The sequence below is a fragment of the Archocentrus centrarchus genome, chromosome 8, assembly GCF_007364275.1.
Source record: "Archocentrus centrarchus isolate MPI-CPG fArcCen1 chromosome 8, fArcCen1, whole genome shotgun sequence".
Lineage (NCBI taxonomy): Eukaryota > Metazoa > Chordata > Actinopteri > Cichliformes > Cichlidae > Archocentrus > Archocentrus centrarchus.
The window spans coordinates 18,134,385-18,149,984 of NC_044353.1; the positions used below are offsets into that span (position 1 = coordinate 18,134,385).

Genomic DNA, 15,600 nt, shown 5'->3' on the forward strand with positions numbered 1-15,600 from the left:
CATGGATGTTAAAATCACCCACTATAATTATTTTATCTGAACTGAGCAACAAATCAGATAAAAAAATCAAAAAAATCTGAGAAATCAGACAGAAACTCTGAGTAAGGGCCAGGTAGACAAGGTGGATAAAAACAAATAAAACAGGTTTTTGAATTTTCCAATTAGGGTCGACAAGGTTAAGATTCAGAGTTTCAAACGAATTAAAACTCTGTCTGGGTCTTTGTTTAATTAGTAACCTGTAGTGAGTGCTGCTTATCCTCCTCGGCCTGTGCTTCGAGTATTCTGACAGTTAGTGTGACTCGGGGGTGCTGATTTAAACTAACATATTCATCCTACAGTAACCAGGTTTCTGTAAGGCAGAATAAATCATTATGTTGTTCAATTATTAAATCATTTACTAACAGGGACTGAGAAGAGCGAGACCTAATGTTTAATTCCACATTTAACTGTTTTATTCTTTGGTGCAGTTTAGGATGCCATATTGTTTTTTCTTTTTGAATTTTTAGGTTTGTTTTTTCCAGTTTTTGGTTTGTTTTTTGGTGGTCTGGGATCAGGCATCATCTCTATGGGGATGGGGTTTTGTGGGGATGGCAGGAGGATAGAAGCTGCAGAGAAGTACGTAAGACTGCAACTCTGCTTTCTTGTCTCAACTCTGGGTAGTCACATTTTGGGAGGTTCAATAAATTCGGACAGATTTCTAGAAATGAGAGCTGCTCCATCCAAAGTGGGATGGACCAGGTTTTCCCTAGAAACTTTCCCAGTTATCTATAAAGCACACATTGGTTTTTGGACACCACTCAGACAGCCAGCAATTCAAGGAGAACACACAGGTAAACCGTTCACTCCTGGTCCGATTGGGGAAAACTCTGTAGTTTTCTCTGTAGAGAAAACTACAGAGTTTGACATTGTTTTTGCAAAGTTACACACAGATTCAATATTAACTTTAGTGACCTTCAATTGGCGTAACCAGGTGCCATTACGTGAATTATTATCTTACCAAATCTATGTTTAGCCTTAGCCAGCAGTCGATGGTTCTGTCCCCGCTCTGGCCCCTGGAAGATATTCAACTATGGTTGCTTTTGTCGCTAGCTTCATGTTTCTCTAAACAGAGTTACCAATAACCAGAGTATGCATTGTTATTAAGTGCACAAAAGTACCATAAATTTTGATCCACCACTGGCAATGGCTAATGCGGTGACGACATGGAATAATGAAGGTCAAAATCCAAAATGGCAGATCAGTGTTTAGCTCAGGTACATTGTCCCTCATACTCTATTACTACCTTGCATGTTATGATTAAAAAAAAAAATCTAATATAAACAAACAAACCTTTAGTCCATTTTAATGATATTTTTAGAGTATATATTGAAGCATATATATTGATAGAAGGATGGCAGATCCAAGATGACAGCAACCATAATAGTCTGCCTTCTAAGATATTTCTAAAAATATTTTATGATTTTTTTCTGACCGGAAATACTAAAAATATTATTGCGTGCATAAAAAACCCACAACACTTTACCAGATATGCATTCTATTCAGGTTTTCTTGTATACCTCAGATTGTTGAGGGAATATTGCATTAGGACAGTTTCAACCAATAAAACCAAATTGATGACATCATAATGATACCAGTTCTCATTATAACAACACCAAAGTAATTGTAGTGATTTATTATCATGTATAGATCATTCCCTGAACATTTGATGGTGATACTTTAAATAGTTTAGTTGTGAGACTTAAAAGTGGTGGGCCTCCGTCAAAGAGCCACGTCACAAAAGTCAAATAAAAGAAAGAAAATATAAAGATGTAAAATTTAATTGATGTCTTCCCACAGCTGAGTGTAGAAGGATTTGATGAAAAGGAATGATTTTGTTTTTTTTATTAATTCTGTGACAAACTTTTCTGTAGACATGTGGAAAAACAAAGCTGCAATGCATATTTTACAGAAACTATTGTATCCATCATTTCTGTAAATGCAAGTGGGATTCTTTTAATTTAACTGCAAATTTGTACTTTACATTTCGGAACATCGAGATGTGCAGTGTTACAGCAATGAAAATAGATACAGAAATACAGATTATGCAAAAAATAAATATCAAACATACACATATTTCATTGTTGGTTGTTATTTTGTTCTCTTTTTTTTTGAAGGCCTCATATTGTTCTCTTAAAAAAACAAAAAAAACAAAAAAAAAACAGGGCCCCCCTGGTGTGTCTGCATCAGTACACTGGTGATGGCATCAACACACACGGGGTCGAGAAGAGAATGAAGAAGGCTCACAGTGTCCTACATTGTAGCAGTTCCCATAATCCGCATGGGCAGATTTTTTCATTTCCACCTGGAAGTCTGCCAATCCACAGGATTTCTCCACTGCTGACAACATTTCATTGCCCAGATGAGAGGACATATCCTAGTCCTACAGATAATATGGCTACCAACTGGACATGCACCCACATCTCCATTAGATTGAATGCATCCAAAAATGTTACAGGAAAAAAATAGAACTTTTTTTTTTTTAATCTTCCTCAATGATTGAAGCAATGTTTCCTTATTTAGAAATAGCAGTGAAGAATAGAGCATGACCGTGGCAGGGTTACACTCCTCTCTGACATCATCACTAATGCAACGCAATGATATTTTAATAAAACATGCTTCGACTGTTCAAGCATATGTTCACTTGTTCCATCACATCATTAAGTTGCTGCTTTATTTATCATGTCTCAGGAACTTGTTCACTCTTATTGGGTGCAAGAGGACATTCGACCGCACTGCAGAAAAGTGCACGACTAAAACTGGTGCTACACACAAAGAAGACTTTAAAACATTAACAGCAAACACATTTTGCATTTTCTTGTGTCCCTCGTTGTCTGTGCTGCTGAATTGCGCCATAAAAGCTTGACCAAAACTTCACAAGAAAAAGCACATATGGTTCTCACAAAAGGCCATTTTCACCATTTTAAAAAACTTTTTTTTCTCATCTTTTTTTTTTTTTTTTTGAGATAATGTGCTGCTAATGGACAAAAATCATGAGCAGAAATAGCAAGAAAAATACACTTTGCAGGAATCCAATTTCTTGATTTTACATTAAAACATTGTTAACAAAGACACCGAAGAGAGGAACAATCACAAAATGTTCACAAGTCTTTTATGTTTATGCTATTAAGTGTGCACCTTCACTTCTGCAACATTCTGTGCTGTCCAGTTATCTACTGCATCCTGGTTGTTTCAGCTGTGGATGGAAGCTTTTTAATGGCTTTTATACTAGCATCTACTCTGTCAGGAAAAGTCCACAGGGAGAATTACAGAAAGTCTAGAGGTGTTAACAAAGTCTCTCTTACATCTGCGTCCTTATAGGAATCAAATCAAGCAGTTTGAAACAAATGTCCACCACAACATTAAGAAGTAACAATTATTAAGCTGCAAAAAGCATAAAAGCTTGTATTCACCAAGCAGTGACAAGATCCATCAGTTTCCTATATATAGTTTTTTAAAAATATAACATAGCCATCTATTGAAACTTTTTTCTTACTCAGTTTGAAGCAATTAAGACCAAACTCCACCTGACAGCTACACCCACAGAGTGCTGCTCTCATTTGACTCCCACTTTACATCTCAATATTTTATCAGCTGTGAACTACTCAGCTTAGAGAAACACCAGTGGACCAGGGCTGCTCACCAGCACACTCAATCATTAACACACATAATTACTACCCAGATGAGGAATTAAGGATTGTCCTTGAAGGTCAAACCCAGTCTCTGCCCTCACTGAGCACTCTGCTGGCATCCACAGCTCAGCCGATTCGCCAGTCCTGGGCAGCTGTCCGACATTGCTATTAACCTGAGCAAAGCCAACCCATCCATAAAGCTGTTTGGGATATGGCAGCTGCTCAAGGGGCAGTGAGGTATTAAGCGTAGATTTACAAGAATGAAAATGTCCTCCATTCCTCATAATCTCCAGTCGTTTTACACGCAAGACAAGCCTTACGCACATCAACATACACACACTGACTTATGTAATGTTGTCAGAAAGCGGCATTGACTTGTTTAGACACACCCCGCACACCGCATGTATTAACAGAAAGCATGCACTGCCACTTGTGAACTGACTTCCATCCACTGCTCAGGCTCATGCATAATATTTAGACAGTCTGCCATGTTGGAATACCTCAAAATAATCAACAGCGAGGGTTGTTCTTGCCCACTTTGAACTCATGAGCGTCCACCTCATTTCACCTCACTCCTTGCTTCTCTGTTTCATTGTTCTTCAAACAGCAAGGAAGCTCACAGCATGTAGTGCTCTGCCATGTTACTTAGGAATAGTTTTCCACAGCACATCAAAGCCTGTTTGAGCTCACATTGACTACGAATACAGTGCAGCATTGTCGTTATAAGGAATGCAACCAAGATGAGCTGTTTTCAAAGAGGAGTCGAATAAAAGTTGATCTACTGAGGAGAAAACACAAAATGACAGCAGCTCATATCATTACAGCAGACTGATGCAACAGCACGTCTTCGTCAGATAAGCAAACTATTTCGAGCTCTCCTCTAATGTCTTAAGGGTTCAGATTTAATGGACACATGAAGCTGTGTTTCCAAGAGTCTTTGAGACTATGCAGTCAGACCACATAAATACATAAAAATGTTGTGCTGGTGCCCTTGCCTTTGGAATTTGACAGAAGCACCAGTCAGAATACTTAGCTTTCAGAGACCAGAGGCCATACTGGTTTTCCTACATTGGATCCTTTAGGAATCAAAAGCACGATCTTCACAGATTTCCAGAGCAGCCTTAGTTGCACCTCCAAACACTTCCACGTTCGCATCAATCCAAGGAACCACGTTTCCTGGCATGTAGGCTGAGCAGTTGGCCAGACCCATGATGTCCACGGGCCGCAGTACTCGGTCCCACATGTTGAACTGGCTCAGCTCACCCACAAAAGCCTGGGTGGCATCGAAACGTCCTCCCACGATGTCCTTTGTAGAGAACCAGAACACAGTTTAGTTCCAAAGGAAATGTAAACAAGCTTTAATTAAGATTAATCAATTCTGTTTGATTTTAATCAAACTGCCAAAATAACAACAAAAAAACAAAAAACACACTGCACATTTTTTCAGTGCACTGCCACTTTAAAATATCCAAGTGTTTTGCAATTTGCAATACTGTGCAATCTGCAGCAATCTCACCTTAAGTGTGTGAGTGAAAAAAATGAAATAAAATACAAAAATCACATCTCCTTAAGCTCCAAAGTAATGCACTATGAGCTAAGGGTTCTCTGTGGAGATTTTACATCACCATATATTTCCTGTGTATACACATTGTGCTGTCATGGAGCTAACCAGTGTAATAACTTGCTAACACAGCTCCCAGGGGTAAAATGTTGCAGTTTAGAAGTGGATGAATGAGGTAATACTGAAAGGGCCACAATAGCGTGAGAAGAGCCTCTCTACCTGCTCTTCCCTACTCCCTGCTCAGAGCCTCTGGTGCTGAGCTTGGGGGAGAATACCCTGAGGGATCTTATTGACACAAGTAAAAACACACACACACACACACACACACACACACACACACACACACACACACACACACACACACACACACACACACACACCTGTTCTTTACCATCAAAGCTTCTCTATTGCTCTCACCTGCTCCTGGCCCAGGATGATCACCCCTCCAGGTTTAATTGGGTGCCAGGGGGCCAGGTTGTCCCCAGTGCCCAAACGCTCGCCATCCTGGTAAGCCTCCCAGAAACCATCTCTAGTTGTCCAGGTGATGCAAATATGGTGCCAGCGCCCATCACTCACTGACAGAGGGAGCTGGGCCACCTGATTGAGAGTGAAGTGTGAAGTGTGAATGGCATGAGGACAGTGAGGAAGGTGGGTATGAGGGTGCAAGAGAAATCAAGAGAGGTATGAATTTAATTGTGGCGTGCTAGAAACAAGGACACCAATTAGAAGGGCCGAGGCTTCAAAGAGACAACCCTCTGCAAAGAATTCCCCACATGAGCCGTGTGACATATAAAATTTAGATTACCCAGGTGACATCAAGGGATAGAGCATCCTTCAAAGCAGTCAGATAGCTAACAGCAAAACAGTGTCCTCTTATGCTTTGTTCATAGATCAAAGAAAAACAACTGGTTATTTTACCAGCCAATGACATCATAGTCCTCTGAGGATACAGTGCAACACACAAGATTATCAGTGTGTACTGTAACTCATTAGCATTTTTTATATAAGCTTACAGAACTACTTTATAGGAATATCTAGTTGCAGATGTAGCTCCAGATGCAAATATACCTGACAAAAGGAGCAGTCACTCAAAATAAAATTCAACTCACTTCCAATTACAGAAGCAATTGATCCTGTTAAAGACACCAGGCATTACACTCCACCACAGGGAACACTGGGAGCGTTGTTTTAAAGTCTTTCTGATTTGAAACATCCTGGGCCACATGGACTGTTCAAAGATTTAGGTTGTTAAAATAAAAATGATTTTTTGTCAATTATTCTGCAACAATGGAATTATGCCAGCTGTGGTTCTTTGTACACAAAGAGCTTAAAATTAAAGCGTTAGGTCCACAGGGCATACTCTCGAGTATGACTGACTCATCTTTAATACTACAAATGACACACTCGTGCCATAAAACGTACAATTTTACAGTTATTACATAGTTAAAATGTGTATTCTCCGGCAGGCTTTTTAACAAAAGAAGATATTTTGACTGGTTATTGCAGGAAAAGCATACATGTGTTCCTTTATTCCATTTTCCTATAAGACAAAACAAGGAAACAGGTGCCTGAAATGGCACCGCCAAAATGAATGTCATTGTTGGTATCTACATCTATGCTTTTCCTACTATGAGATGTCAAAATGTTCCATGATGCATTTTACTTAATGCTCAGAGGACTTTCTGTTCTTCATCTCAAACAGGGTGTTGATGAGGTTCTGCAGGCAAGTGGAAAATGGTGTTAGAAGGTAATGCAAGAAGAAGGGAAGTCATTAAACTCTCTGTATTCTGCCAGCAGTGATTACAGTGATGTTTGTCTTTGCGCACAACTCCAATAAAAAAAGAAGAAAAAGAAAAGCATCAACTCCATAAATTTTGAATGATATTTGGAAAAATCTGGACTCATCACACATTTGTACACTTGCCAACAACACAGTGTTATTATTGTTCAAGGCCAGCTGAATCCATTACTGATTAAACTCCTGGTAGTCCCATTTGAATGAAAAATTGAGACGCCACCAGCGTCTTTTGAACATTGGAGGAAAAAAATGAGGAGAAATCAACATTTTTTTTTTCCGAGACAAAATATACGATGATGAAGATGCTGCTTTATAACAACAAAGACTCTCTCCCTCCATAATCAAGTACAAATACATAATACAGACAACGCTGCACTTTTTAATACTGTCGCGGCAGCTTTCTTCTCAGTATGCTGCCAAATGAACAGCATAAACAATGTGCCCCAGAGGACCCTGTTATCGCTGTGAACAAGTTTAACACATGGATGTGCTGCTGCACATACGGTTATCATATTCAAAAGCCTCGCCTCGCTCTCTTTAGCGCTCTTGCTTTCTGTCTCAGTTGTCAACTTCCTTTTTTTTTTTGTTTCTCTAGCACCTTCTGATTTTCCCCTCTCTTTCACTGCTCCATCACCTCCAGAGCTTGTCTAATTTCCAACCCCTTTCCCCTCTTTTTCTCAGTCATACTCCCAGCATCTTTCTATTATTTGCCTGACTTGAACACATGTATAATGCATAATGACGGGAAAACTGTGGGCAGACTTGTCTGTGCCTGTAACGCCAGAAGTAAACAAAATATTGGGAATATGACTATCTTCAGTGCAGGAACATTTTATTCTAAAAACCCACAGTTTCAGCATTGAGCTGTGATATCATGAAGCAAACATGAGGAGTACGATTAAGTACGATTTTTGCAGAATGCATGTTCTTAGCTTTACAGTTAGTTTGCAAATGTATACACAAAAAACACATTTCACTTCATAGTTCTTCCACTTTATGACACTTAGGCATAAAATATTCCTTTTTTTAACCACCTTGTTATGTTAATTACACTACATGAAAACCCATTGTATGCACCTGCTTAACTACAATATAGTGTCCAAAGAAGGCAAAGAAGACAAGGCAATGAAGAACATGAGCACATGTGGCAGCACAACTTCTCTAATGAATTACTGTTATTCTTGGGTATGTGTGAAATGTGGGTCAGTGGTATTAAATGTTTATAAGGTGCAAAATTAAATATTCAGAGCTAATGGTCAGTGAATCTCTTCTCAGCTGAATCATTATCGTGCACGCCACTACATACAGAAGCTATCTGCCTGTTTAGGATCCCAAAGCAGACTAAGAGTATATATTCATTCTTTGCATTTAATTAGTGTCATTGCTGATCTACGTTTACGTCCATCATTAGAGCTAGCTGTGTTGCCAGGAAAATAATAAGGGTTTTAGGCGTCTGTCTTCAGAAAATCAGGTCAATGTGAGAGATTCACTCAGCAGCATGAGCAAATAGTGAAATTTAAGCAAGTATATTATTATAGACCTACCTTATCATTAACAAGTAGCTCAATGGGATTGTTCCCCCATTCGATGAGGACTATCTCATTGGCCTGGCCTGGAACACCATAAGAAAATGGGGTTCCTATTCCAGGACTAGCACTGGACTTGAGCCACATGCAGACAGTGAAGGCATACATCTCTGGGAGGCTCTTCTTGATGCGGCCATACAGGTAGTTTGTACGGAGAGGAAGGGACACCTTGAAATCCTCAGGTGACTTGAAGGCATTATTATCTGTTGACAGATAAGGAACACTTCATGTTATACATCGCTCAAAAAAAAGTAAAGGAACACTTTGAAACACTGTGCTGGGAGACACAGCAAACCTTCTGGTAATGGCACGTATTGATGTGCCATCCTGGAGGAGTTGGCCTACCTGTGCAAGCTCTGTAACATTCAGGTATGGCTTCATGCTCTCATGCTACCAGGAGTGACACTGACCCTAGCCAAATGCAAAACTCATGTAGAAACAATCAGAAAAGATGAGGAGGGAAAAAAAAAGTCAGTCTTGTCCACACGTAGAACCATTCCTGTTTTGGAGTTTGTCTCATAGTTGCCCCTTTAGTGAACCTGTTGGTAAGTTCATTAACACCAAAGCACTTGAAACTGATTAACAACATAGCAGAGGGGGGATTGTTAATCAGTTTAACTGACTTGATGCCATGCTCTGTTTGAAAAGTGTTTCTTTAATTTTTTGAGCAGTAGATAGGTAAAGTTAGTTTTGACAGTTCTGAGGATGGGGACAAAGAAGGAAGATGAGAAAGGGTGAGTCACTGTTAAAGATCACTGCATGCTACTGCATTGGTAGTCTATGCAGAGCTTTAAAGATATCTTGTCTACATGTTGTTGCTGTTTGCCATTTAGGAGCAATATCAAAAATATATAAAGCAACTGGCATTGTGAGTTACTCCTGTTTACCTTTGTGCTGTTGTTCTTTTATCTTAGCCTCTGCTGTGGAGAAGACAGAAATCATAGGAGATGAAAAACTTCCTCACAGTGAGGTATACCTATTTTTAAAAACAATTACAGCTCTCCACTCACTCCCGTTGTGTTTCTCATCCATGCTTTTTGATCTTTAACCTTTTTATGCTTCTTGCTCTTTCCTGCTCCCTTTCTTGTTTAAGCTAACTTTTTAACCAGTCAGTATTTGACCTAGTGCCATTGCCCCTGAGCAATGTTGTTGTTTCCATGATCCTTACCCCTGCAATGCCTGAAACAACTCAAATGTTTGACCATAAATGTGGCCTAAAACAAGGAAGAGGAGGCCTGGGAGGAAGGATAGTACTGTATAGTTAGCAAGCCTGCAGCAACAGCTTGGACATGTTTGCCAGCATCCAGCATGCCAACATGGCTGGTCTCGGTCATCTTCAGTCAGTCACAGTGTGGCAATGTTGTGCCTACACTGTTTTTTGTGTTCTGAGAACACTGGCTTGAGTATGCATTAAATTCAACCAGTTCTGGGATGTAAAAGTGAATTTATTTGTGTTTGGTAAACAAATTACCAATAACGGAAGTGACTGAAACCAATGGGGATCCTTAATATTGACAAGTAACAGTGCAAATTAACAGTGAAAACAGTAACATAATGATGTCTGTTAGCAGGAACAGAATAATATTAAGCAGGGTGTTAGTACAAAGGTCCGTCTGATATTAATGCTATATATGTAGGCATTTGGTGAAAAACTAAAAAAGAGGGCATTTTAACCTTTGATGGTATGTATAGGTCATTTTAAATCATGTCTGCACCAAATTTCGTAGTGACACTTGGGAATAAAACTTACAGAGTGAATGACTGTCTCTCTGCGTTAGTCCTGTGATAGACTGGTGACCTGTTCAGGTTGTACCTTGCCTTTCACCCTATGACAGGCCCCCTGTGACTTGGGTAAGAGGAGAATGGATGGATAGAGACCTATAGTCAAAGTCAAAGTTACCAAAGAGATTAAAATGTATCCCCTAATAAATGTGTGCATCTGTGGGAAATTTAATCGCAGCTCCCTTATAGTGGTCAGGATATTATAATAATTTAGTGAAACACAAATTTAGTTTCTTCATAGTGCAGTGGTTTACACATTTACCTAACAAGCAAAAAAAAAAAAACAACCCCTGATTTAATCCTGGAAAAAGACACAAATCTCTTTGGGGCTATGTCAGGAAGAGCAAACACGTGGAGTGACCCTTTGAAGTAAGAGAGCAACTGAAAAAAGGCATCTTCTAATCAAACACAAATTTAAAAATAATGATGGTACAAAAGGAACAGCTAGGAGAAATTAGTTGAAACCATCATCTAGGGACCACAAATGTCAAGCATCTTATTCTGTTTATTACTGAGATGCCCAAGTCTGGAGCAAAATGCCGGACGGACTTCCAACATGCATCCAGAAAGAACAACTAGCTCTCATTGCTAACCTTGGAGTTGTGATAATTCAGTTGCAAAACTTGTTGCAAGCTTGTTTACCAGCTGGATCCCTGGTGGAACTCTACACGGCCAAATAGTTCAACAATTTACCAATAAAGTTTCACAGTGTAACTGTAAAGCATTTTATAAGGCACAGCGTTAATAAAAACATGCTATCCTGTGTCCTGTTGGACTAAAATTAGAAAATCTTCTTCTGATTATTTTCAGTCCTGTGCTCAACTGATGACAACTGCTGAGCAGCTGAAATTGTGTACAGAACAAGAATGCAAAAGAGTTTCCAAATATGGAGGTTTCTTGACAGAAAAAGGTGATATGGCAGTAAAAGCGCATCTGTGCCAACTTTGTAAACACCCTGTTCCATCACATTGAAAGATCACATTGCGTTCCTTTTCACAGTTTGAAAATGTCTTCTTTGTATATATATATATATATATATATGTATGTAGTACACACATGCACACATTTTTAAAAGGCATTTCAACTTATTTAAAATCACAGTTGCACAAATTTTCAGGCGTCTCTCTGTTTAGTGCTCCAATTCATTTGAGTGTTTCATTTCTGCTCAAATGCTTCAAAGCTTGGAGTAAATTATTTAGCTGTTGGTCAGTCAAAGAAAGGTGGCAAATTTAATGTTTTAATATTTATGACTCTGAATAAAGAACTGAAGAAGAGGGGGAAGTGTACTGAAATTTTTGAATGAAAAAGGAGTTGTCAAAATCAGGCATAATGTGACTTTGCTGTTGATTTGCACAAAAATAACATGTTTAATTTTTCAAAGGGATTGGAGCAGAGTTTTATCTATGCTGAGCACAATAATTGGGCTTCATGCACTGTTAAAAACACATTTTCTCTGGTTATGTTGTGCAGCTGTAGCAATAAAATAAGGGTTTACACTGTGGACCATGTTACAGCTAGACTTTGCTTATGGTAACCCAGTCAAAACTATGTACTGAGTTCTCCATCAATTCTGTTCCCTACAAACTTGGATTCAAATGAATGGATTCGACCCCTGCATATTTTACTGTAATGTACAGAGCAGAGGGACAAGATGTTGCCAAGCTGCTGTAGAGCTATCACTGGTGTAAAAATCTTCACATTTCCCGCTGACACAACAACACCACAAACTTCAGCCCTGAGAATCACTGCAGAATTGAATTGACATCACTCTGGCACAGATTTGATATAAATTGAACTAAATAAGACTAACAAAAGTAGTATTTATTGAAGGGCTATTGTACTGACTTGTGATATCATCCATGTGGTTGTCTTATTTGGTCCACCATCCATCTGAGGAATTCACTTTGGCTACCCAAATCTATGTCGTGTATCAGACCCCTGACTGTATCATCTGAACCTTAAGGGGGGGTGGGGGGGACAGGAAATAGGTGAGTAGTGCGGACACCTTCTAAAATAATTTTCCTTCCGGCAGACATATTTTGCAGTATTTTAACATTTACCATCAAAGTCAAAGGAGTGTGGACATCTCTTCAACATTTCTTAAACTCATCAAGCATTCAACGTTGCCTTCCAAGCCTTATTTTCAAGACCATGAGCTTCTCTGAGAACGTCTCTGAGAGAAGGAGCACTTTTACTTGCATCATCAGAAATCTGCACAGGGATTGACTAATGAGTTCTAAATCCAGCAGACAAAAAAAAAAAAAAAAAAAAAAAAGAAAAAAGGGTCTGGCATTAAAATTTTGCCAACATTTCACAGCACCCATTGTATCACTTACTTTTTTCAAGCTCTGTGATCCTCTCCAGGAGGGAATTGAGCGCACTCTCAGTGCGTTGGCGGTGGGCTGCTGTTTCATTGTAGAGCTGACTCTTCTCCTCCTCCAGCTCAGCCACCTTCCGGAGGAGTTGGGTCTCCAGCGCCCCCAGACGTTGCCTCAGCAGCTCCCTGAGCTCTGGTGGCAGGGGAGTCAGGGCCGTGACACCAGCAGTTGACACATTTGTGATAGGGAGACGCAAACTCTGCTGCTGGTAGATAGATAGATAGATAGATAGATAGATAGATAGATAGATAGATAGATAGATAGATAGATAGATAGATAGATAGATAGATAGATAGATAGATAGATAGATAGATAGATAGATAGATAGATAGATAGATAGATAGATAGATAGATAGATAGATAGATAGATAGATAGATAGATAGATGTCCTGTTAATTCCCAAACAGATATTCATTCACAGATATTTATATAAAGACCCAGATTTGCAGTGGATGACTGAGGTAGATAACCTCAGTCAGATCTGATATCCTTTTAGCACTATTGTTTTTGATATAGCAATATCAAAATGAAGACAGTGTGTCCCTGTGGTACACTTTGATTGGCGACCTGCCAAACACCCATGGATGGGGTGGGTATTAGTTAGATGGCACAATGCATGATCCCAGGTTGTTTTTGAAAATAGGGAACCAGCTCAACAGCCTCATGTTTATAGGAAGTGCACTGATAGATTGCAAAATGGCTCTCAGACATTCATTTCCAAAGGTGTTTTGATGTTCCCTTGCTGCCCCGTTTACTATGGAATTCAGAAATCTTGTGGCACACTCGCGTTTGATTAATTTTTCCTGACACAGTGGTACCATCTCAGAGCCTCAATTGAAGAAGTTATTTGGTAATCTGATACTGAAATCAGGAGCAAGCAGTCACATGGTCCTGACTGCAACTACTGATGTGTGTAGATGGCTTTGATAAGAGAGACGCATCCTGCTAAGGGGAGCCATATTGCCATCAGCAACACCAGTTTTCCAATAATCAGGATGTTAAGCACATGCAGATCAATAAATATGTGATTAAAATGCAATGTAATATGTATCCTTATGGCTGCAGTGTATCCTTCATCTAATCAGGGTATTGAAGCTTCCAATCAAGTAGAGCGGGAGAGGAGGGAAGGGAATAGAGAGATAGATGGATCAGCAATGCAGTATATGGAATATAAAAATAGCCTTGAATTTAAAAACAGTATTATAACTGCTTATGGCATCAGGGCTGTCAGATGTTGCAAAACACACTGCACAGTGACATAACATAAGCGATAAAGCCAGGGCTTATATTTGCTTCTACTGCATGTAAAAACACTTCACTATAGTTGACCTCACTGTCGGCTAAATGTGATCTCTGAGCCTTGTGGAATGAAGTGGGACTGAATTGGGGGCTGGTGGACATACAAAGCTCTCAGGTAAACAGGGCAAACCATGAAGCATTTGATTTGATTTGATGTGAAATGCAATGCTCTGATGCAAGTAAAATCTGGGGAAATTAACATCATCAGCTGCTACAAATGATTAGTTACACAACCGCAAATAAAAGCATATGTGGAACACATACACACAGCACTCATAAATTATTCAAGGTTGCATTGCAAATTCCTGCACCACATGCATGATTACACCTTTGACAAGATTTTTTGTTACTCATTTCTTATTAATGGCTCTTATGCAGTGGGTTTCACCATCAGAGTTATATTTTAATGATTAAAAGGGTATTGATGTGACATGCCTATTACGTGACCCTTTGATCTCCTGAATCCCCCGAGAGGTCTCCTGCAGCGCAGAATATTATCAGACGCGCAATGCTCCACAGTGAAGCATGATACTAGTGGAAAACCTGACAATGATGCTATGGTGCATCTTGTTATGTCCGCCGGCAATGGCAGAAAAAGAAGACAAAAGTGATTTTCTGATATGTACACTGCACGTTTGTGCCACCTTACCTCCAAGTTCTCCAGCCGACCTTTAAGACTCTGCATGGTCTTGCCCAGTTGGTCTATAGTTTCACCAGGGTCCCGGGGCAAGTCCCCCATGGTGTTCTTGCCGTACTCCTTCCGTCTGGAGCCCTGACCTCGGGACTTGCCCTGCGACGACTCGTCGGCTGCCGCCTCACAGCGCGCAAGCTTAGAGTTGAGCTCCTTGATGGTTCCCTGCTGGCTCACGATGGTTTCCTTCTGCTGCAGGATGGTCTCCCGAAGCTGGATGATCGTATTCCGAAGCTCGTCCTCCACAGGGCTGCTGCTCTGAACACGGTTCCCCGTAGGACCATACCCGCAGCCGGGCTCTGCGCCCGGAGGAATAGCGTTACATACAAAGCGGCTACCTGTAGCATCCTGGCTTCGCACCGCATGTCCAGCGACCAGATACAACAGTCCAACTATTAAGGCCAGCATCCTGACAAGGCTACACAAATGCCACTGTAAAAAGGGGAAAAAGATCCTAAATTGCGCACTTAACGTTTGAAAGTCTTCTGTAAAATAATAAACTTCCTACAACACAACTCATTCATTCAAGTGGCTGCGGGCATTTTTTCTGGACTTCCAAAGTGTAGAAAAAAAGATCAAACTTGATCTACAGTGTAACCATGGCAAAACTAAATCAGAATCCGCAGTGAAAAACCATAACAGCCGACATCCACCAACCACACGTTCGTCCTTCTTTAAAAAAAAAAAAAAAAAAATTACACAAATACCTATAAATTCTTTCTGCAGGTGAAAAAAAAAAAGATTCTGATAACTCCTTTACTGGGAAAAGAGTTCCAATCTACTGAGTTGTTATCATCAGTAAGAGAAAAACCAACAAAAAACAAAGAAGGCTGCAGA

At 39.8% G+C, this 15,600-nt stretch overlaps 1 protein-coding gene across 2 annotated transcripts; it reads right to left on the bottom strand.

Moving 5' to 3' along the window:
- Positions 1-1,866: 1,866 nt before the first annotated feature.
- Positions 1,867-15,359, bottom strand: nptx2a (neuronal pentraxin 2a). Of its 2 annotated transcripts, none has more exons than XM_030734909.1 (5): positions 14,722-15,359; positions 12,732-12,975; positions 8,572-8,816; positions 5,647-5,826; positions 1,867-4,974 (listed from the first exon to the last, which is right to left on the bottom strand). In XM_030734909.1, exons 1-5 carry the CDS (start codon positions 15,169-15,171, stop codon positions 4,747-4,749), a joined length of 1,347 nt encoding a protein of 448 aa, XP_030590769.1. In that variant the 5' UTR covers positions 15,172-15,359; the 3' UTR covers positions 1,867-4,746. The 2 variants fall into 2 exon arrangements, with proteins under 2 accessions (XP_030590769.1, XP_030590768.1); XM_030734908.1 differs by having other exon boundaries at positions 12,732-12,978; positions 14,722-15,358.
- Positions 15,360-15,600: the final 241 nt, after the last annotated feature.